The 23,740-nt window shown below is 39.7% G+C and overlaps 1 protein-coding gene across 2 annotated transcripts in view; it reads left to right on the top strand.

Moving 5' to 3' along the window:
- The window catches only part of LOC102148185 (interferon-induced very large GTPase 1), a 28,698-nt gene extending 5,585 nt beyond the window's left edge, over positions 1 to 23,113 (top strand). Inside the window, exons 2-3 of one of the 2 annotated variants that reach the window (XM_014741780.3) lie at positions 13,068 to 13,145; positions 14,063 to 23,113. In XM_014741780.3, coding sequence (XP_014597266.3) covers positions 13,070 to 13,145; positions 14,063 to 20,265 — 6,279 coding nt within the window. In that variant the 5' untranslated portion in view covers positions 13,068 to 13,069 and the 3' untranslated portion in view covers positions 20,266 to 23,113. The remainder of the gene's footprint in view (positions 1 to 13,067; positions 13,146 to 14,062) is intronic. The other variant, XM_070274603.1, reaches the window with a different exon arrangement.
- The last annotated feature ends 627 nt before the right edge of the window (positions 23,114 to 23,740 follow it).

The following is a 23,740-nucleotide window of genomic DNA, read 5'->3' as shown; positions in this document are numbered from 1 at the left end:
GTCTGGGCTTCAAAGAGGAGGAAGATGCCATGCAGATAATTCTTTCTGGTATAAAAGTTATCTCTGGTAATAGCACCCTTCTTGGTACAGACACCCTATCTAAATTCTTGTAGGCAGTTAAAGGAGAAGAAAAAAGCTTTTCCTGAGTCTGTTGGGTCTTAATTGGCTTCACTCAAAACAACCCACATGCCAAAGTGGCACATTTTGGGGTGGCATACTCTGCTCCCCCTAAATATGCAAGGTTAAGAAAACTATGAGGTTGAGGAATGATGACAGAGTGTAGTTGCTAAGGAAAGAAAGTGAACTAGAAGGTAGGAAAAGGAAAAAGAGTGGTTGTGAAAGGGATTAGGCTAATTGTTCCACATTAGGAAGGGTCTTGAACCAGGACCAAGTAATTTGATCCTATGATAAACCAATGAAGAATTTTCAGTTTTGCAAACAAGTAAATGATGTAAATATGAGTTTCAGGATACAGTGTGAAAGATGAACCACAAGAGGGATAGAGATAACAGATAAAAAGCTTCTCAAACAGAGCTGTCAAACAAATAGGGCACACTAATGCCCCACATTTGACAGGAACCCAACAGGGACCACAGTTTAGGGGAAGAAATAAGAAAAATGGGCTTCTAAGCTTCTAAGAAATAAAAGGTGCCCAAATCACCATTTCCTCATGAAAATTGGGTGGATTCCCCCAAATGGCTAGAGCCAGGAATTTAGGATGAGTTTCTAATTGGAGAAGCCGTTCTCCATAGTTAGTCCAGCAAGTCCAAAGAGCAGCTCCAAATACAAATGGAATAAGATCTAGTATAGGAGGCAGAGCCTAAGAGGAAAGCTAAAATTTATTTAATTATTTTTATTGAGATGTAATTACATATGTAATTGACATATGACGTTATATTAGTTCCAGTTGTACAACAAAATGATTCCATATATGTAAATATTGCAAAATGATCACAGAATAAGTCCAGTTAACATCTATCACAACAGATAGTTATAATTTTTTTTCTTGTGATGAAATCTTTTAAAGTCCAGTCTCTTAGCAACTTTCTAACTTACAGTACAGCGTTATCAACTACAATCACTGTGCTACACATTACATCCCCAGGGTTCATTCATTTTATAACTAGAAGTTTGCACTGTTGACCTCATTCACCCATTTTGCCTGCTCCCAACCCCTCTCCCTGCCCCCCCCCGGCCCCCCCCACATCCCAGCAAACACCAATCTGCTCTCTGTATCTATGAGTTTGGTTGTTTTGCTTTTACTTTCCACATACAAGTGAGACCATATGGTATTTGTCTTTTTCTGCCTGACTTATTTCACTTAGGACTCAAGGTCTACTCGTGTTGTCACATATGACAGGATTTCCTTCTTTGATGACTGAATAATATTCCAATATTTATTTACCACACTTTCTTCATTCATTCACCCATCAAAAGCCATTTATGTTGTTTCCATGTTTTGGCTATTGTAAATAGTGCTACATTGAACATGGGAGCGCAGAGCTTTCCGAGTAAGGGTTTTGATTCCTTCAGATACATACCCAGGAGTGGAAGTGCTGGATCATTTCATTTGATGGAAACTGGAAGAGGTTGGGAACTGCAAGAAAAGCCTAAAGCAGCTCATGATTAGCAGCAGAGTCACAATTCTTCAAACACATGTTTTTTAACTGCATGATCAAAAGTAGCCTCAAGATGCTCTTCATCCCATTACATTCTTATTTCTTTCTAAGCAATAAAACAATCTCTGATTATTTTGCTTATTCAAGTATTGACAAGTTCATGGTCTGCTTCCCACCACTGGAATATAAATTCTCCAAGGATAAGGATCTAGCCTGTTTTACTCATCAATCAACACACAGCACCCAGGACCTTTCCCAGCATGCTGAAAGCCCTCAATAAATATGTGTGGAACAAATACTGGAATTTTTAACACATGTTGCTAAGCCTCTGATCCATGGTAGTTGTATGATGAGTTTGCATAAAAGCACATTATCAGGATGGGTCCAAGAGAGGAGAGAGAGTCAACAAAGAGAAGCTCCCCACATTGAGCAGGATAGAAATGTTGGAGAAGTCCCCTGGACTGGGTAATTACAAGGTGACTATCAGGCTTACAGAGAATTTTTTCAGAAAAAAGTGAGGGCAGAAGTCAGACTAAATAGTGAGAAGTGGATGGGGTGCATTCATCAATTCATTTCATCAATAAACATTTATTGAGCCAGAAGTGCTAAATTTCAAATAATTGTTTGAGAACTCTGGCAATAAAGGAAGATAAAGAAGACAAAAGTTTATACAAGAGGCGGGATACAATCTGCATTTAAATAAAATGTGAAGACTTGAGCATGTTTCCTTGTCCAAAGTGAAGCAATCATGAAAGTAGGATACTCCATATATTTTAGACTCGAGATACAGAAAACAAGAGCCAAAAGGCGGGGAGTAGGACCAGGATTTAGGGGACAAAGTTAGAATTCAAAGTGTGTAGGAATATTTCTTCCCTAAGAACCAGAGGGAAAAACACAAGGGTGGAATTAGATCTTAATTTGCTGGTGAAAATGTCTGAAAATGAGAAAGGTCAGACCACATGGCTTCTGCATGCTGTAGAATTAGAAAGTGAGGTCACCAAGGGTGAGGGGAGCCTCAATGAATGCTCTGTTTGACGTAATCTTTCCCATACTCCTAGCCCCTCTCTGTGCTTCTGGATTGTGGGTCCAAGGGACCCTCTCAGACCTTTTCTTTTTCTCTCTCTAACCCCATTGTCTAGCACTTAGAAGGAGATCTACAAGTGCATGCAAATTAGATGCAAACTTATGAAGATGTGATGTCTGATTGCAGGGGAGGGGTAGTGGTGAAGGAGATAAAAGACTCAAAATAGACTCTCTTTGTGGCCTGAGACACTGGGAAGATGGGAATAGGTTGAAAGTGTTGAGAACACAAAAGGAAGAAGAGGTTTGGAAAGAAGGTGGTAAGTGCCATTTGGGATGCACTGATCTGCATTCCACCTCATGGGCCACTGCTAGTAAGAGCCATCTCTGTCCCAGGTGGCCCTGGACTGGATTCATTCCCTGGGGGCCCCAGAGATTCAAGTTTCTTCTTCACTCTCCTTAATTATGCATGAACATTCTCCAAGCACTTGGCTATTCCTGGTTCAGGACCTAATTCATGTCCTCTCTGTCCTCAAAACAACGCCTCCTGCTTCAACTGTAGCTAAGGAATTTACTACTAGTTACTAGATACATGAGGACAAAAATGTACAAAGCAGGGAAAGTGAAACATTCTTGTCCTGGTATGTGGCTTCAGAATACTTCAGGTAAAGTCCTAGAAGCTTGACTAGTCTGAAAGCAAATTAGAATAGTTTGGGGGTAAACTGATCTCAGGAATATCATGTCTAAATGTGAGCATATACTTCCATATAAAGGGGCTCTATGTTCTCCCACTGAAAAGCCCCACAGAAGTTGGTATCATATGACTTTCCCTATTCTGGCTTAAAATTAATGTTTTATCTTTTTATGTCAACTTTATTGAGAAATCATTTATGCACCTTCAAGGTATGCATTTTGATGAATTTTGCTAAGTTGAAATCACTGAAACCTTGAAACTGTTCCCACAATCAAGATACAAAACATTTTCTCCATCCTGAAAGATTCCTAGTGCCCCTTTGCCATTTATCCCTCCCTCTGCCCCAGCCCCAGGCAACTACTGATACGCTTTTTGTTACTGTAAATTAGTTTTCAGTTTACATAAATGGAATAATACAGTCTATTACTTTGTTGATGGCTTCTTTCACTCAGCATAATTGTTTTTAAATTCAACCACGTTGTTGCATATATGAATAGTTATCCATTTGTTTCGTTCAGTAGTATTCTATTGTATACCATATTTTGTTTATCTATTTACCTATTTATGGACTTTTAGGGTATTTCCAGTTTGGGGCTCTCATGTACAAAAGCTGATATGAATATTTATACACAAATCGTTGTGTGGACATACTTAGTAAAATGTCTGAGTTGTGTGATAGGTACATATTTAACCTGTTAAATTGCCCACAATTTTCTGAAGTCCTTACCAACAACAGAGTCTGAGAGGTTTAGTTGCTCTCCATCTTCCCTGACATTTGATATTGTCAGTGTTTTGCATTTAAGCCACTCTACTGAGTCTGTAGTGTTATCTCATTGCGGTTTTAATTTGCATTTCTCTGATGAGTAATGATGTCGACAGCTGCTCATGTGCTTGTGGATCATTCAATATCTTCTCTTCTAAATACTCTGTTTAAATATTTTGCACATTTTTATTGCATTCTCATATATATTTTTGAGCTGTAAGAGTCTATATAATGTAGACACCAATCTTTAGTCAGAGATATGCATTGTAAATATTTTCTTCCAATGTTTAGTTTGCCGTTTATTGTCTTAACGGTAGTTTTCAAAGATAAAAATTTCTCATTTTGCTTAATTATCATTGATAAAATTTTTCATTTATGTTTCCTGATTTTAGTGTCCTTAGAAAGTTTTGCCTACTGTAGGGCCATGGATATTTTTCACTCTGTTTTCCTCAAGAAGTTTTATAGTTATCTTTTTATTCAAGCCTTTGATCTGAGTTAGTTTGTGTTTGATAGGAGGTAAGGTTAATGTTCATTTTTTTTCACATGTATATCCAATTGCCCCAGCACCATTCATTGAAAAGACTTTCCTTTGCTCTTTGAAAATCAATTTATCATATATGCATGAGTCGATTTCTGGAATCTGTTCTGTTTCATTTCTATTGACCTATATATATCCTTTCACTAATACCGTACTGTCTTGTTGATTGTAGCTTTACATAAATTCTGGAAATCAGAAAATGTAATGATCCATTTCTTTCTCTTTTTCTTTTTTACATGAACACCCAAACAACATATACATATGGAATTTCCTTAAACAGGTCAAAAGACTCAAAAAATAAAATTCCTAACTGTCTTTGAAAGAAGACATCTTGAATTTTGAATTCCTCAAAGTTTCTTAGCAATCTCGCAAGTTGGAATTAATAGTTTTCACTGAATTTAACATGATTGAGATCAATATGGATTAGAAAAATATACTATCATTTACCTTCTGAACCATATCCCTTCTCTAGACAAATTTCTACTGAATACAGCTGAGAGGTCTATTCTCCCTTCTTCCTCTTGAGTCACACAACCCCAGAACCTCAGGTTGTGTATTAGTTGGAAAGGAAATTCTGAGCTATGGGATGTCAGAGAAGATCTTGAGTACAAGTTCTTATCTCATGCAATGTTCTGGTACGTGGGTGTCCATGCTACTTTATCTGTGTGTTTCTTAAACAACAAGAAACTGAAGAAAGAACTACGTGCTCCTTTTAGGAGGGGATAAGTCAGGTAACAATAAGCTTGTGCCTACCCACCAGTCTCTGAAAATCACCACTTCCAGAAGCTTGAATCTTTCCCAAAGGGCTACAAGTCTTTCTCTGCTCTTGGCCAACTGAGGCAGCTTTGAATCTGCCTCAGACTAACCAAGCCCAGGCTTCCCAGACAGCTCAAGAAACAAGATCCAAGTTCTCTGGAGCCTCTCATACAAGATTTGAGATTGCATGTTTTTGGTTTATGTGATTATAAAAGATCTGAATCCAAAAATGATAAAACATGTGCCTGCAACATTTACTTAATTGAAAAGGACACAGGTTAACTTGACTGTCCTCCTGGTGACAAAACAAAGGCTGCTTTGATCCTTTCTCCTGGTGTTTTTATCCTTCCTCCATCTGTCAAGGACTTCACAAGCCATAGAGAAGACCATCTTCTTAGCATAGAGCCTACAAAGGATTACAAGTCAATGGAGTATCACAAATTGAAGAACACTGTTAGCGTGCCCAGAGTATTAGCACACTACTTATATCTCAGAACAATCTCTCATATCCCTATCTACTTCCCATCATTGACTTGCTCTACTTCCCAAAAGCTTGCACTAGTCACTATTCAGACCTCTAATACTATCAGCTAATTTTGCCAGTTGTTTATCTTTCTTTATGTGGAATCATACTGTACGCGTTCTTTTGGATTTGGCTTCTTTCCCATAACTTAATATTGGGAGATTTACCCATATTGTTGTGTGTAGCTGTGATATTTGTTTTCATTGTTGTATAAGATTCCACTGTATTAATATGCCACAATTTAGTTACTCACTGTGCTGAGAATGAATATCTGAGTTGATTTCAGTTTGTGACTTTTATGAGTGCTGCTATGAACATTGTATTTAGGTATGTCTTGATGAATAGATATATACAGTCCTATTGGCATATACCTAAGGATGGAAATTTTGGCTTCTATCATTTCATTTTATGAATATCCATAATTTGTTGACTTTTTCTTTGTTTTTTTTTCCCTACCTTGGATTACTGATTGAGATTTCTCTATTTACTTTCATTATTACACTATTTAGGATGCGATCACCATTTTTATGCCATAACTTACCTCTATTCTTACCCAACACATTAAAAATAACTTTCTTTCAACTTGGACATATTCACTCTCACCACCACCATCACCACACACACACATGCACTAACACACATCATCCTCATCCTTAACACCAGTTCTATGTTGAACTAGCTAGAATTTTAATTACAGATTGCTCTTAGTTTTTAAGTTATACAGCAAAAAATATATAAACTAATAGTTTTACTTGTTCCTTCACTAATTTGGTTGGCATATAGTCTTAGGTTCTAAATTATATTCCTCAAGCATATTAAAAATAATATCATCATATCATATAGTGCCCCATGCTGCTGCTGAGAATTCTGGTATTTGTCTGCTTTTAATTTACCTTTAGATAACACAGATTGTTCATTTGTTTAATCTTTAAACATTTTACTCATTATTTTAAGAGTTTGAGAATATTGCCAGGATATATCTAAATAGAGTAATTATTATTGTTATCATTATTATTATTATCATTTTTTTCAACATTTGATGTATATTTTCATTATGGAGAAGCAGGTCATATGGACCTCTGGGAAATGTTCTTCTATTGTTTCTTTCATAATCGCTCTCCAATATTCTATTTGATCTCTCCTTCTCGAAATCATATTAGAGTCAGTCAGATGTTGGTAACACTTCTGGATCTAGGCTACGTGTTTCCGTAAAGAGATGTATAGCTCATTATAGCCTTTCCATTTCTTCATCCTTTGAAGTTAAATTTTGAAATACCCCTTACTTGAACACTCTAGCATAGTAGGTGAGAATTCAGGTGTATTCAGTCAAATATTCAGCCTGAAAGAATACTCGAGTTGGAAACTAGGAAGCAAAAGGTCTTCAATGAGTTTTTCACGTCCAGGCCATCTGGAATGGCAAATTTATTTTTTACACTTCACATTCTCTCCACTAAAAATGTATCCCTAGAATAATGTTTCACTGTGATTGAAGATTTGGCAGTGTTTACAAAAGTGAAATTTGAGATGTGTGTAAAAATGATCGATCCTGAGTAATAAGCGAGACCTCCCATGTCAGAATCTGTGTGAGTGGTGCTGGGAATCCACCTTTAAGATGGCCTCAGGTGATCACTGTGCAAAATAAAGATCAAGAAGAACTACTTTGAAAGATTAACTCACACTTTTGAGTCTAAATTGCCATAAAACTAAGTCTAGTTCAGTCAGGGGGAGGAGCTAGGACGTTACAATCCTTAACACCTCCATGCATTTGCAGTCAGTCTTGCCTTTCTTTGAATAAACCCCTGCCTGCTTGAAGCTAGCTCAGTAATTTGGCATTCAAATAAAAGAAAACTGTATGATAGACAAGGAGGGAAAAAACGTTGTCTAAATCTTTCCAGCATCCCAAAGTTTGTGCAAACAATCCACCTCTAGCACACAAATCTTTCTCTGTAGGCAACAGGAAAGTTGACAAGAACTAAGGAACATTTTTGCTTCTCCTCTTCCTTCTTCCTTCCACCCACGTCTCTACTTCTTCCTCACTTACACAACCCTAGCACCACTCTGAGGCTCACTGTCGGGGAAGTGGGAGAATCCGCCCCCCTCCCCCCGCCCTTTCCTTAAGGTTCCTATGGCTGGTCAAATAATTAAAAGGGCAGGTTAGCAGGAGAAAATCTAACAAAGTTTAATAGCATGTATACATGGGAGGAACTCAGGAGAAACTGAGTAACTCAGCCAACTGGCTGAGGTTGCCTGTTTAAGTATCTTCAGCTGCAGACAAGGAGGACGTTTCAGGTAGCAAATTGGGACTTCAAAGGAGAGGAAGGCAACTCACATGGAAATGGAAAAGCAAATGTTTAGTAGATAGAACTTTGAGAAGAGTGAGCTTAGCAAGGATCCTCCCAGTCTACGGGATACCCAGAGTCATCTATGGTGATGGCCTGTCCTGGGGACAGGCCTTTATTTTCAATTTCTTTTAGACAGTTAGTGGGCAAGGGTCGAATATTCTTCTTGAGTCTGAACCTTTATTGTCTTCAGCTCAAAATAATCCACATACCAGAGTGGGTCATCTTGGGGCATCCTGCCCTGAACCCCATCAACACAAAGCTGTAAAGAATGGTTTGTTGCCTTTTTTAACATTAAGTATGTCAGTTGTAGAGTTTTTGTAAATGCCCCTTATCAAGTTTATGAAGTCCCTCTGTATTCCTAGTTGGCTGAAAGTTTTTATAATGAATGGGTGTTAGATTTTGTCAAATGGTTTTTCCATCTATTGATGTGACCATGTGATTTTTCTTCTTTAGCTTCTTGACATGATGTACTACATTAATTGATTTTTGTACGTAGAACCAGCCTTGCATACCTGAGATAAATGCAACTTGGTTGTGATGTATATTTCCTCATCTACATTGTTGGATTCAATTTGCTAATATTTTGTTGAAGTTTTTCTTTTACCATTTGTTACAATCGATCAGCCAATGTTGAGACACTATTACTAACTAAAGTCTATGGTTTACACTAGAGTTTACTCTTTGTATTATACATTCTATAGGTTTTGACAAATGTATGGTGACATGATCCACCATTACAATACTATAAAAAATTGTTTCACTACCTTCCTCTCCCTGGAAGCCGTTGATTTTTTGACAGCCTCCTTAGCTTTCCATTTTCCAAAACGTCGTATAATTGGAATCATAAATATTTGGCATTTTCAGATTGGCTTCTTTCACTTAGCAATATGTTTTTAATGTCCCTCCATGTCTTTTCATTGCTTGATAGCTCTTTGCTTTTACTAAATAATACTCCATTGTATGGATGTATCACAGTTTTCTTTATCCATTCACCTACTGAAAGAAATCTTGTTTGTATCCAAGCTTGCAGTTATGAATAATGCTTCCATAGACATCATGTGGAGGTTTTGTGTGACTATACATTTTCAACTCATTGCAGTAAATATCAACTAGTGTGGTTGCTGGATCATACAATAAAGGTATGGTTCTTTTGTAAGTAACTGTCAACCTGTCTTCTAAAGTAGCTATAAAATTTGCATTCCCACCAGCAATGAATGAGAGTTCTTATTGCTCTGCATCCATGCAACCACTTGGTGGAGTCAGTGTTTGGACTTTAGCCCTTCAAATAGGTTCGTTGTGGTATCTTGTTTTAATTTTCTAATGAGAAAGATGCTGAGTATTTCTTCATATGTTTACTTGCCATTTGTATAACATTTTTGGTGTTTATCTGTTCAGAAAATTTGCTCAATTTTCAATTGGGATTTTTTTTTCTTATTGTTGAGTTTTAAGGGTTCTTTGTACATTTTGGATACCAGTCCTTTATCACATGCATTTTGCAAAGATTTGCTCCCAGCCTTTGGCTTATGCTTTCATTCCTCTAACAGTGTCTTTCACATAACAGAAGTTTTTAGTTTTAATCAATTCCTCTTATTACATTTTATTTCATGGATCATTCTTTTAATGTTATATATAAAGAGTCATCATCAATACCAACTTCACCCAGGTTTTCTCCTATGTTATCTTCTAAGAATTTTATAGTTTTGCCTTTTATATTGCAGTCTATGATCTATTTTGAGTTAATTTTTTGAAGGGTGTAAGGTCTGGGTCTAGATTCACTTTTTTGCATGTGGATGTCCAGTTATTCTAGCATCATTGGTTTAAAAGACTATCCTTTCCCCCATTAGATTGCCTTTACTCCTTTCAAGATTAGTTGATTATATTTGTGAGAGTCCCTTTCTACATCTTCTATTCTGTTCATCAATTCTATTTGTCTATACTTTCACCACTACTACATTGTCTTGATTATTTTAAAGCTTTATAGTAAGTTTTGAAGACTGGGGGTATCTGTATTCTGACTTTGTTCTTCTCCTTCAATATTGTGTTCTGGAACTTTTACCTTTCCTTGTAAACTGACTTTAGAATCAAGTTGCTCATATCCACACGATACTTGCTGGAGTTTTGATGGAGATTGCATTGACTCTATAGGTGAAGGTGTAAAGAACTCATGTCTTAACAACATTGATCATGGAATAGTTCTCCATTTAGGTAGATCTTTGATTTCTCCCACCAGAGTTTTGTAGTTTTCCTTGTACAGATATTGCACATATTTTGTTAGCTTTATCCCCAAGTATTTCAGTTTTGGGGAGCTAATGTATGTGATATTGTGTTTTTAATCTCAAATTCCAATTGTTTATACCTGGTATATAGGAAAACAATGATTTCTGTATGTTAATACTTGTATTCTGCAGCCTTGCTATATTCACTTATTAATTCAAAGAAACTTGTTAATTATTTGGGGTTTTATACATAGACAATTGTGTCATCTGCAAACAAAAGGAGTTTTATTTCTTCCTTCCCAATCTGTTTAGGTTTCATTTCCTTTTCTTATCTTAATCCATCAGCTAGGATTCTAGTAGGATGCTGAATAAAAGTGGTGAGGGGGATATCCTTGTCTGTTTCTGACTTTAGTGGAGAAAGCTTCTAGTTTCTCACCATTAAGTATGTTAGCTGTAGGGTTTTTGTAAATTCCCTTTATCGACTTTAGGAAGTTCTCCTCTTTTCCTAGTTTGCAGAGAGTTCTTATAATGAATTGGTGTTAGATTTTATCGAATGCTTTTTCTCCATCTGTTGATATGATCATTTGGTTTTTCCTCCTAGTGTGTTGTGATGCACACCTGAGATAAATCCCACTTGGTATTGGTGTATAATTCTTTTGTACATTGTTGGATTCAATTTGCTAATATTTTATTCCTGTGAGATGCAGGTTTACAGCTCTGCTTTCTTGTAACGTCTTTGTTTGGTTTTGGGTATTAGGGTAATGCTGCCCCCATAGAATAAATTAGGAAGTACTCCCACTGCTCTTGTTCTCTGAAAGCATCCAATAGGTCTTGGAGTGTCATGTTTCCATTTTCATTTGTTTTGAGATACTTTTTGATTTCCCTTTTGATTTTTCTTTGCCCCATTGGTTGTTTAGAAGTCTGTTGCTTAATTTCCACATATTTGCAGATTTTCCAGCTTTCCTCTTGTTGTTGATTTCTAGTTTCACACCATCGTGGTCAGTAAAGATACTCGGTATAATTCTAATCTTCTTAAATGTACTGAGACATGTTTTATGCTCTATCATATGATCTATCCTGGAGAATACTGTGTATGCATTTGAGAGGAATGCAGATTTGGCTGCTATTGCATGGAATGTTCTATAAATTTCTGTATAGTCCACTTGTTCTAATGTATGTTTCAAATCCAATGTTTCCTTGTTGAGTAATCTTACACTTAGAGTATTCATGGCTGGCAATTTTTTTCTTTCAATACTTTGAACACATCCTTCTACTCTCACCTCTTCTATGTACTGCCTGCTGAGAAATCAGCTGATGGTCTAATGAGGGTTCCTTTGTAGGTTACAATCTTTTTTTCTCTGGCTGCTTTTAGGATTTTCTCTGTATCTTTGATTTTTGACAGTTTCACTGTAACATGTCTTGGAGAAGGTATTTTTGCATTGAGTTAATAGGGGGATCTACCAACTTTGTTGTAAATTGGATGTCCAAGTCTCTCCCCAGGTCTTGGAAGTTCTCAGCTATTAATTCTTTAGATAAACTTTCTGCACCCTTCTCCTCCTCTTCTCCTTCTGGAATCCTGATTATTCTAATTTTTGTTTTATTTATGGATCCTATAGATCATGTAGGCTTTCTTTGCGTTTTTCCAATCTTCTTTCTTTATTCTCCTCTAATTGGGTTATTTTAAAATTCCTGTCCTCTGACTCACTTATTCTGTCTTCCATTTTCCTTACTCTGAAGCAGATGCTTTTTATGGCATTTTCCATTTCATTCATTATATTTTCCAGCTCCTGAATTTCTGTTTCTTTTTTGTGATCTCTATGTCTTGGGTAAACGTCTCATTTTGTCATGGTATTTTTCCCTTTATTTCATTGACTTGTCTTTCTGAGTTTTCTGGAGGCTCACTGAGTAACTTCAAAGCAGCTATTTTGAATTCTTTATCAGCCAGGGCACAAAGTTCAATGCCTTTGTGTTAGGTTATTGGAGAATCATTATTATCTTTTGGTGATGATATGTTTCCCTGATTTTTCATGCTCTTGTGGTTTTGCATTGCTTCTTTCACATTCCAGTAACAAATGCCTCATTAAATCCTTACTAGTGGCCTTTAGAGGGGGTATTCGGGTTTTGGTGCTTGAGTTTTATCTTCCTTTGTTTGAGTACATCTGCTCCACTCTTTTTGCTCTCTTGTGACAGAATTGTTACAATTTTATGTCTTCTCTGGTTCTTACAATTCACCAGCCTGGCTACTGGAAACTTCACTTCTGTTTTCCAGAATGTGGTGCTATCCCTGAAGTGTGTGGTTTCTCCCTTGCCCAGAGATCCTGGTCTGTTTTTCTGATAGCACCTCACTTACCAGACTAGCTGTTGCCCATCAAATAATGAGTGTGCACAAGGAGCCAGTCACACAGTGAAGGGAGTTGTGGGTTTAGCACTCGGGTGATGGGGGTGTCTGCACACCAGTTTTGGAGACTGGTGGTTGAGTTCTCCCAGAGGCTTATGGGAGGACTTCCTTCTGAAGTCCTGAGTAGAATCAGCAGCAACTGTGTCCTTTTAATGGCCTTTGATATTCTTATCTGCCTCTTTCCCAATCTCTTTCCAGTCATGGAGGTCCGGCCTCAGTACTCTGGGTACTGCTGGAAAGAAACAGGTTTCTATGGCCATATCCCGAGCAACTCAGGTAGGCAAACACTCACTCACCAATCTCCTTTTTCCCCACGGGAGAGGTCACAGCCACTGTATTGTCAAGCCCCATGCAATATCACTGAACATGTGCTGGAATCTCCCTTCAGGAAGGCTGCACTTTTGCAAATTCTCTCCCATCCATGGCGATCTGCCCAAGTCAGCACATTCCAGGTTTTTTCCAACCATGGCAGGAGGAATTGGGCAAGTTCATTGGTTCCAGAGGCCGTACTGAGTTCTTTTGCCTGTTATCAGATGCATGGGTGAGTCAGAATCCTCCCACATTGTCTTGGCTTATGTTACTAGATACCACAACTTCAACAGAAGCACTTTTGTTCATGCGTGGATGTCTAATTAGTTGTTTTAAAAAAGAGACAAAAAGGAGGAACATCTTATGCCACCATGATGCTGATATCTAGAAGAGAATTTTAAAGGACAGGAGAGCAAATAAATATCATGAAATGCCTTAAGAAGAAGCGACAGAGAGACAGGAGGGAAATCATTCAACACAAGTTTGACAAAAACTAAGAGAAGAAAGATAATTGGTGGTACCACTCTTGTTTCTAAAAGAAACATCAGGCTATGAAACTCATGCATATTTTCAAACTCCAACCCTCAGCTTAATGCTCTTCATACAATTGATTCTGTGTAATAGGAAGTGCCAAAAAGCCAGGCTACTAATTTACAGTTCACCCTCACAACTCAAAAGGCAAGCCATGCTGAGAACACCCAAAAAGATGTCTTGTGCACAAAAAATTTAACAGTCTTAACAAAATATATTTCTTAGTACAATGAAAGGAGGAGAGGAGAAAGCCTTAAAGAGTTGCTCCTTTAAGACACTCACCCTGTTGGCCGTGGGGCTGACACTTCCTAAGGTCTTCACACAGGCTAACTATGTGTTTTTACCCTCCACAGCAATGGACACAGTAAGGTTCACCCCTGATGAGCCCCTGCTCAGAGGCAAAAGGAGGCAAGATCTCCAAGAGATGCTGAGAGAGGTAGGACTGCCAGTTGAGTACTGGTTACCCAAGCTGCAGGAACACCTGGGTGTCACCTGTGCCCAGGCCTTACAGCACCTGGAAGAAAAAGACCTCCAGAAGCTGAAATCCCAGGCACAACATCCCTGGGAGAAAAGGGCCCTGGAGAAGCTGCTTGACCTGTCACACTCAAATAGTCTTTCAGAGCTACAGGACTCTCAGGTGGAAATGATACAGAAAAAGCAGAAGCAGGCAGAGCAGGCACTGCAGGCACTGCAGGAGCTACGAGACTTGCTGTCTGAGGGGAGGCAGCGACAGGAAGAGGCAGTGAGGAAAAAAGAGGCAGAGCTGAGGGAGGCAATGGACATCCCCAAAGAGTACTGGCCACCCCCTGAAAAGTCCCTAAAAGAAGTCATGGAAAACATGCAGCGACAACTCAACCTCATGGAAGGGATCCTGTCTCATAGGCAAAACCTGCCAGATAGAGATCTGGTGAGATGGGCATCTGGAGGGCTGGCCCTGCAGGGAATTTACAAAACCAGCTACCAACAGGGCCTAATAGAGAAGAGAGAGGAGCTACTCTGTGTCCCCAAGGAGTTCTCACTCTTTGGCCCTGAGCAGGGTCCACGGATGGAAACAAAGGAATTTACATCTTCTCAAGCAGAATCTATGTTCACCCAGACTATAGAGAAGCTGGGCTTCAGTGTAACTGCCTCAGCCAAGGCAGGAGGTTGGGGATTTAGCCTGGAAGCTGGTATGGATCACAGCAAACATACAGAATCCAAGGAGACCCGACAATCACGTTCTGAGCACTCTTACTTCTGCTCAACCAAGTTCAGCTATGTCCCGCTGGCCTCCTGCCACTTTCCCATTGATCAGCTCCAGTTCTCCAAGGCTGCTCTCCAGGAATTGAAATGCATTGAAGACCTTCTGGGTCAGCCTGAAGGCCCAGAAGGACTCTCCTTGCTGAGGTGCAGGACGGAAGCCTTCTTCTCCAGGTTTGGCTCTCATGCTAACCAGGGTCCTCTGCACCTGGGAGGAATCTACTGGTGGAAAGCCATTTCAGAGGGTTTCCAAAGTGAGCAGCTCGCAGAAGTGAAGCAGCAGTCTGCAGAGGCCCTGGATAGTTACATAAGGGGCAGCTACAGTGGCTTTGGAGTGAAAGTTGCTGCAGGTGTAGATGTGTCAGACTCTCATTCAAAAGCAACCTCTGAAAGCACAACCTTCCAAAGTCTCCAAACCAAAGTCCAATTATCTGTGGCCCAGATAGGTGGCCCACCAGAAGCAAATGGCCTTTTGCAGTGGAAAGTTGGCCTAGTTGCCAGTAATCAAACCTGGTGTGTCATTGACCGGGGATTTCAGCTGGTGCCTGTTTGGGACATCATTCTTTCCAGCCACAGAAGTGATTTTAAGGAACCTCTTCAGGTAGCTAATTGCCTGAAAGACAGCTATGCTGCTCTGACTGGCTTACCTGCCCAGATCCAAGATGGAGAAGTATTACTGAATGTTGGCAAGGAGGCTAGGCTTTTCCTAGAGGAGGTGAAATCCTGGGAGGTATCTGATCCTGAAGAGCAGCTTAAAATACTGATAAATTTCATGCAAATGTTGAGTCAAAAAATAAAAAGCTATGACACTTGGATTAACATATGCCTCAAAGATTGGGGGCTTCAGAATTTTCTGGTAAACCTTGTCAACTTTTACAAAAAGTCCTCCGTTCCTAACACTACATTTATTAAATCTCAGTTGCGCACCCTTCTGGACCCTCACATCTACAGAGTGACAAACTTTCCTCAGGCTCATTCCATCATGCAGTGGATCTTCCAATCAGAGTCAGAGCAAGAGCATATCAACATCTCCCAATTTTCTGAATTCATTAAAATCTTAAAAGAAACACAGAACGACTTCAGGGAAGTGAAGGCCAAATCTGAGTCCCCAGAAACAGTGGAGGAAGCTCAAAGGAAAGCCACTTATGAGGTCAGCTTGCATCTTGGCTGCTTCTTGAATCACCTCCAAGAGCAAGAGCAGCCATACACACAGCTCTTGCTACTTTCCATTGCTGCTGGTGCAGGATATCATGTGGAAAACAATACTTTTCAATATCTCCTGAGGTGTGATGAGTTAGACTTCCTACTGGATGAAATGCAAACTGCCCATGATAAATATCAGGAGCTCAAAAGCATTTGCAGCTACAGGGCTCAAGCATTCCTGGTGCTCACAGGTCTGACAGCTACTGTTGGAGTCACAGCTGTTTCTCCAGAGGAGAAAACACAACGCTTGGCTTTAATTAGACATCACATGGGGCAATCCCTGTCAAAAGAAGTTAAACATGTCCTCACCAAACTTGGAGCAGATCATGACTGGGAAAACCTAGAGGAAGACTTGAGATTGCTCATTGATGGGAATTACGAAGCCACTGTCTCTTCGTTGAAAATGGATGAGGTGAGAAAACAATTGCAAAGTCTCTTCCATGAAAAGAAACAACCCCAAGAAATACACAAGAATAAAAATAACAAATCAGAGCTCATTGAAAATGGAGCCTTCCTAGAATTACTCCAGCGTCTAGGCCTAGAACATTACTACCCAAAAAGGATGAGCAAAGCTAACTTCCATCTGATCTACAAGACTTCTGTGTACAATACCCAGCCCAGCTCTGAACGTGAGCTTCCTTTCTATTTCCTGCAGAAGCTAGTGATGCTGGATTATGGGCTGAGATACCTGGTCTGTAAAGATGATGCAATCACAGAGAATCAAGTTTATCCAACAGCCTCAAATCAGGAAGATGAGGCTTCTGATCCATATGAAGACTTTTTTGAAGATCGTGATAGTTCCACTAATCCTACCACTAATCCCAGGCCACATATCCACCCTATGGATATTCAGATGGCAATTCTTCTCTGTGCAGATGGTTTTGCCAGACAATATATTTTGACCAAACTTTCTGTTTGTCAGTTTGCCCTCCCCCTTCTCATACCTAATCCCTGCAATTCTCAGATTGAATTCTCTCTCTGGTCTCTGAGTCAAATTAGGAGAAGCTGGCAGCAGGCAAAGAAATCACCAAAAGAGGAGAAAACCAATTACAACAATCAGCAGATGTGTCGTGTCTCTACCCCCATTGTGTCGTTTATTAGAGTTGGAGATGGCTTCTCTGCTTCCAAATCTCAGATCATGAACTGTCTTCTCAGTAAACGTAAACATGACGCCTTTTTTCACCGACATTGCAGAGAGAGCAGCAAAGACTGTCTCTTGATGGAGGGTGTGGTGGAAGTCTGCTGGTTCTGTCCAGGGGGAGAGGATGAGGACAGATTTGACAACTGCTTGACCTTCATCAATCTTCACGGAGATGCAAAGAAACATAAGAAGCAACTCACCTTCCTGCAGGAGGTCTCTTCTCTCATTGTGGTCCTCATGTCAATTTCTGATGACAATAAAGAAAACCAAAAAGTTGTCCGTGACCTGTGGCAGTCATCAAAACCTTTGATCTGTTTGCTTGATGACAAAGAAAGAACCATGGCCAATAATTCTGTCCAAAGAGTAAAAATTGGGCTCCGGAACAGAAATGAGGCAGAATTAACACAGGAGCTCACAACTACAATCAGACGTTTTCTAGAGCTCTCTGGAGCTGCTCTCAGCTTAGAGGACTGTGCCCAGATTGCTCGCAAGCAAGGATTCCTGATCGATGAGGACCAGAGAGATTGCAAGGAAGCCAAAGAAAAGGCAGAGGTTCTAATGGCCTTGTTAAGAGAAACGAAGATATCCCAGATGAAGGAAAAATTACTACCCCTTCAAGGAGAACTGTGGCACCGTTGGTGTAAAAAGGACAAAGAATTCTACCATCTGAGAGAAAAGGGGAATCAGAGCATCGAACAACACAAGAGTAAGATTGAGAGAAAGAAACAAATTATACGGCATCAACAGGTGAATAGAGCCTTTCCTCTCAATGCTTTAATGCTATCTGTCCTTCAGATTCTCAAAAACTGTTCAGAAACTGACACGAAACTCTACTTCTTGCAATGGCTGAGTGTGTTTTTGCACAACCTGACCATAGGTCACTTGGAAAAACTGAATGAAAAGAAAACGTCTTTGTACAAACAGGTACAAACCGAAAAGCAAAAGGCACCAAAGAGCAACAACCTGAAAAGGTGGCAAAATGAGATAGAAGCTCTCTCTGCAGAGATTACTAACTGTACCTTGGGAATTGAGCAGCTTCTCAGAGAAGTTGGCCAGATCTATGAAGCTCTGGAGGAAGCTTCCTCCGCCAGAGATAGCCTTTTTCTTTCCCTTCCCCAGATTGCTGCAGAGCTGATGATAGCCGGTGTTCCCATCGAGCTGATGGATGGGGATGCTTCCTATGTGCCTCTAAAGTGGGTGGCAGCTGTTTTTGACATGGTCGCAGAGAAACTTGGAGACAAACGGCTCTTCGTTCTCTCTGTCCTGGGCCTGCAGAGCTCAGGAAAGTCCACCCTGCTGAATGCCCTTTTTGGGCTGCAGTTCACTGTCAGTGCTGGGAGGTGTACTCGGGGGGCCTACATGCAGCTCCTGAAGGTGGAAGAGACATTCACGGAGGAACTCGGCTTTGACTTTATGCTTATTGTGGACACAGAAGGACTTCGGGCCCCAGAACTCAGCAATAAATCCCAAAATCATGACAATGAGTTGGCATCCTTTGTCATTGGACTTGGAAACTTGACTCTGATCAATATTTTTGGGGAAAATCCATCAGAAATGCAAGATATTCTACAAATAGCTGTCCAAGCCTTTCTGAGGATGAAACAAGTAAAAATCTCCCCAAGTTGCCTCTTTATCCATCAGAATGTGGGGGAAGTTACAGCTAAAGACCAAACAATGGAAGGACGAAGGCGGCTAGAGCAGAAACTAGATGAAATGACAGCAACAGCGGCTGAACAAGAACAGTGCTCAGATGTAACCCACTTTAGTGATGTCATCAAGTTTGATGCCAGTACTCATGTCTACTACTTTGCTCATCTCTGGGATGGCAATCCCCCGATGGCCCCGCACAATCCTCGCTACAGCCACAATGTCCAGGAACTGAAAAGTAGAATTCTTGAGACTGCCAAAGAGGAATCTAGGGGAAGTATCATGAAAGTATCAGATGTACAATTCCGAGTTAAAGATTTGTGGAGAGCCCTGTTGACTGAGAACTTTATTTTCAGCTTCAGGAACACCCGAGAAGTCATGGCCATGAGCAAATTGGAAACCATGTATAACAACTGGACCTGGGAGCTGAGGAGTCATGTGCTGAGCTTGCAGAATAAACTGATCAACCAGATTCAGAATGGAAAAATCCAGACATTCAGGACAAGCACATTCGAGGCTTCAGTTTCAGAAAAATATGAAGCCATCAAGCAAGGTTTCGAGAAATATTTTGAAGAAGATCCAGATAGTGAAATACTGGTTCAGTGGAAAGCAAATTTTGAACATAAGCTAATAATCCTGAAAGAGGCACTTATTTCAGACAGCCAAAGAATAGCCAATGAACTTATTAGTTTTAAAAAATGTCAAGAAGAACTAGATAACCAAAAGTCAGGCTATGAAAAAGAATTATTAGAAAAAAGCCGAAAGTTGGCTCTAACTGTGAAGGACAAAGAACTGAGTGAGGAAGAGCTACGTGAGAAATTTGATCAACTTTGGAAAAAATGGGTCTATGCTGTGTCCTCAACGCTCCCTCCAATCACAAAGCCTGACATAGATGTGCATTCTGAAGACATCCTTTTGAATCATTTCAAACAGGAGAAAAACATGGGGGACATACTGAAGAGAAGTTCTGGAGAAACATTTCAAATCACCTATGAGAAACATGTCAAAATGACCAAGAGATACTTTGTACTTAAAAGACAATTAGAGGTCTCTGATAAAGAATCCATAAAGATGACTACTGACCGCATTCTTTCAAGATTCACTGAAACTATTAATAACATTGAGAAGCAACAGCATGATTACAACCCTAGTTATTTCCACGAAATCCTGAGAATAATAGATGAGGAGGTGAAATCTGCACCCACTGGGGAAAGATACACATTTACGAGTGATTATAAAATTGACTTATCTTTGCATTTATTCCAAAGAGCATCAAAGAAATTAACGAGATGCATGAGGCATTCAAGAGAGCAAATGATCCTGTAAACTATCTGCAAAGCAAAAAAGATGATTTCTTCATGAGTTTTAAGATCTCTTGTCAAGGAGCAACCTCAATCAAAACATTTGTTGATTTTCTGTGGGAAAAACTCACTCCTGCTATTTTCACCACCATAAGGAAAAAAATGGTCCCTAACATTGCTGGGGACATATGAGCTACCTGCCCCGCATTCAATGGAAACAGGGCAAACCTGGAAAAACACATTCTCATCTCTCTGGCAGAAGAAGAAAATTTTGATAATTACTGGCAGTACATTCATGATCCAAAATCATTTTTTAGGAATTACATTAAAAGCCATATTGAAAAATATTGCTCAGACATTGGAAGGGAAAAAATGAAGACTTTCTTAAATAGATGTTTAGATGACATCAAGAATGCCATCCTCTCTGCTATTCCTGAATCCACAGCACTAGCTAAAGGTGAAAGCAGCACTGTGTCTGAGTGGTTGGATTTGTTCTGTGATTACCTACGGAGTAACTTGATCTTTCCACGAAAAGACTTGATAAGCATTGAACACCAGGAGATAAAAGATATCGACTTTCTCAAAAAAGCCATGACTGAAGCTCTGGATCCTGCAATGAAAAGAGCAGAACAGAACTACTTGAGTATGTCTGCAGAAGAAATGGCTTCTGAAATCGAGGAAATGCTCTCTAAACATCTGGGTGGCTGCTGGAAACAGTGTCCCTTCTGTAGAGCAATTTGTACAAACACATTACCTGCACATGACGGAGACCACAGTGTTCCCTTCCACCGTCCTCGGGCTGTCAGTGGAGGGAAATGGGTTAACACAGACCACTTTTCCATTGAGTTCTGTACTAGTAATGTAGCAAGTGATCTTCTTTTCCTTTTGGGAGATGAACAGAAATACCCATATAAGAACTATCGACAGGCAGGAGGAGAGTTTGCCACATGGAGCATTACCCCAGACTCCTCCACCCAGCCATACTGGAAATGGTTTGTCTGTCACTTCAGATCAAAACTAGAAGAAAGATATCAGCAAAAATTTAGAGGTAGAGGTGAAATCCCTGATGCATGGACCAAAATCACAAAGCAGAATGCGCTTGATGACCTGAAAAAACAATAATATTCAATGACCACAAAAGAGCCCCAGTATCTGAACAAAAAAGTCACAGTACCTGAACAATCCTAAAAGACCCGCTCCTCACAATGAGAATCCTCATTATTTCCATTTTTCAAGCGACACATCTAAAGACAGATCTTTAGCATTTCAAGAGCTGAAGATTTCCTGTGAAAGGGTTTCATTTTTCTTTGCCTCAACTCCTTCTGGTTTAAAAACAAATTACTAAAAACGTACGAACATATAATAAAATTACATAGGATCTACTTAAAAGAACGACTTCATGTTTTAAACTATTATCAGGAATTTTTCTTGACTTTGAAATATTTAATGTTTTATAAGTGTCGGAGAAAGTCATTTTTATAGAGGGAAATCAAAAACCATTTCAGACTGCTACAAATTTCTATATGGATATTTCGACCAATATGCAGTTCTTAGATGGAAGGTATAAGTTGTCCTTATCTTTTAAGAGCATTTTTTCACCCTCTGAAATTGTGCAGGAAAGTTACTAACCCTTGAGTGGAAAGACGCTCAGGGAAAGCTCACGATTCCCAAGCAGAGTGATATTTAAGCGTATTCCATTCAGGGAAACCATAAAAGAGAGACTTGGCCAGGATAGAGTCTGCGTCAGTTCAGGAAACATCAAGCAAATATGGAAAATAGAAATCAATAATTGTTTTTCTCATGTCACCACTACTCTCTTCTACCCTGGCTTTTTGGCAGTTCCCTCTGCATGTTTAAAAAAGAAAAAAAGGGTTCACAAGAGCTTAGGTATCCAAAGCCTAGTGCTGTGCACAAGTCTGAGAAGGAGTGGCTTTTGGAGCAAGATTTGGGACTAGGTAAGAAGGGCCATTTTAATCAAGGCCGTGGGCAAAGTCAAATGTGATGAAGTCATTGATGATTACAAAATCTATTACTCCAAGAATAAAACATCATAACGTATGTAGTTTTTAGGTTCTGATATTTTAATAATAGATCCTATTTTATGTATTACAATGTAAGGAAATGCTTATCAGGCACCCTTGGGAATTTTCACACTATTTGAGCCATAGGCCATGGTCTGAATGAAAATGAAGAGCACTCTGAAGCCAGCCAAGGACCTCAGAGGGGAACGAAATCATTGTTCTGCAAACCCACACCTTCCGAAACAACAACTTCTGCTGCTTCTCAAAGCTGATAAGCTAGAGGAATTCTAATACAAAGAAGAAAAGTTCCTCATTTGGGACGTAAGGGCATCCATTGGCTTCCATATACAGGCATGACTCGCTACACCTCCACAGCCTGTGAAACAGACAGTCCAGGGAACAGCAGGCCAAGGATTTGCATCTTCAGAGCTGGAGATAGGAGTGCTGACTCTGCTGGCTTTGTCTCCTCTAAGGGCTTCAAGCATACTCTCAGTTTCAGGTCAAATTACCCAGGTCTCCAGGAGAAATCCTGAAACAGAAAAGTTATGAAGGAAACTGGTGTTCTTGAACTGTTTTCCTTTTGTTCTCTGGAAAACACTCTCGTTGACAAATGGAAGGACCTCCTAACATGATAAGTTGAAATGGGAATAGAACCCCTGCATAGCATGGCGCCTGTCTCTCAGATCACTGTGGCCTTGAAAACTGAAATGTTCACTTAACCTGTGCTAATGCTTTTTGTATTTGTTTAATGAATCCATAATGGCCTTTAACTAAGAGGTATCAAATATCATAGATTAACTTTGATTTTCAAGCCAAAATTGTTGTGTGTCAATAAAAAAGATCTTTGATTAATTTTTCAGTCACTTAAGCAGTTTGACTATAAAATGAGATTCAGAGGCTGTGCCCAAGAGATCAAAAAAATACTGGCAAGAAGCAAATTGGGATAGAGAGAAGATGACTATGTGGGAATGGTGTTTTCTGTGATAGTAGTGGAGAGAGTAATACTGCCATCAAGGTGGTGTCAAGATTAAGGGGATTACACTGTCAATGGGTTGGAGTCACTGAGGGTGGAGACCTCAGGGACAGTGGAGGAGGAGGAAATGGAGTCAATAGGGATGACAATCATATGATCTTCAAGAGTGAGAGACAGTGGGTCCAGGTGTCGGTCACAGGATTGGAGTTGACCAGCGTTCTAAGGTTAGTAGAGGTAAGGGTCACACGGTCAGTGGAATGAGTCTCTCAGACTCAGCGAAAGTGGGAAACATAAAAACCCAGGAATTGGTGGTCACCACATCAACAGATTTAGGGGATTTCAGAGTAAGTGAAGTAAGAGATTCCAAGTCCAGGGTGAAAGAAGGAGTCACAAGGCCTGTAGGAGTGGGGCTAGGAGGGTGATGAAGTCTCAGACAACATCAAACCATGTGAGTAAGATATGAGTGACTTAAGTAAAGATCAAAATTTGCACTGAGAAGTTTTCAA

The sequence above is a fragment of the Equus caballus genome, chromosome 7 (genome assembly GCF_041296265.1).
Source record: "Equus caballus isolate H_3958 breed thoroughbred chromosome 7, TB-T2T, whole genome shotgun sequence".
Taxonomy (NCBI): domain Eukaryota; kingdom Metazoa; phylum Chordata; class Mammalia; order Perissodactyla; family Equidae; genus Equus; species Equus caballus.
Note: the sequence above shows the minus strand (reverse complement) of the source record. Positions and strands in the feature narration are given on the sequence as shown.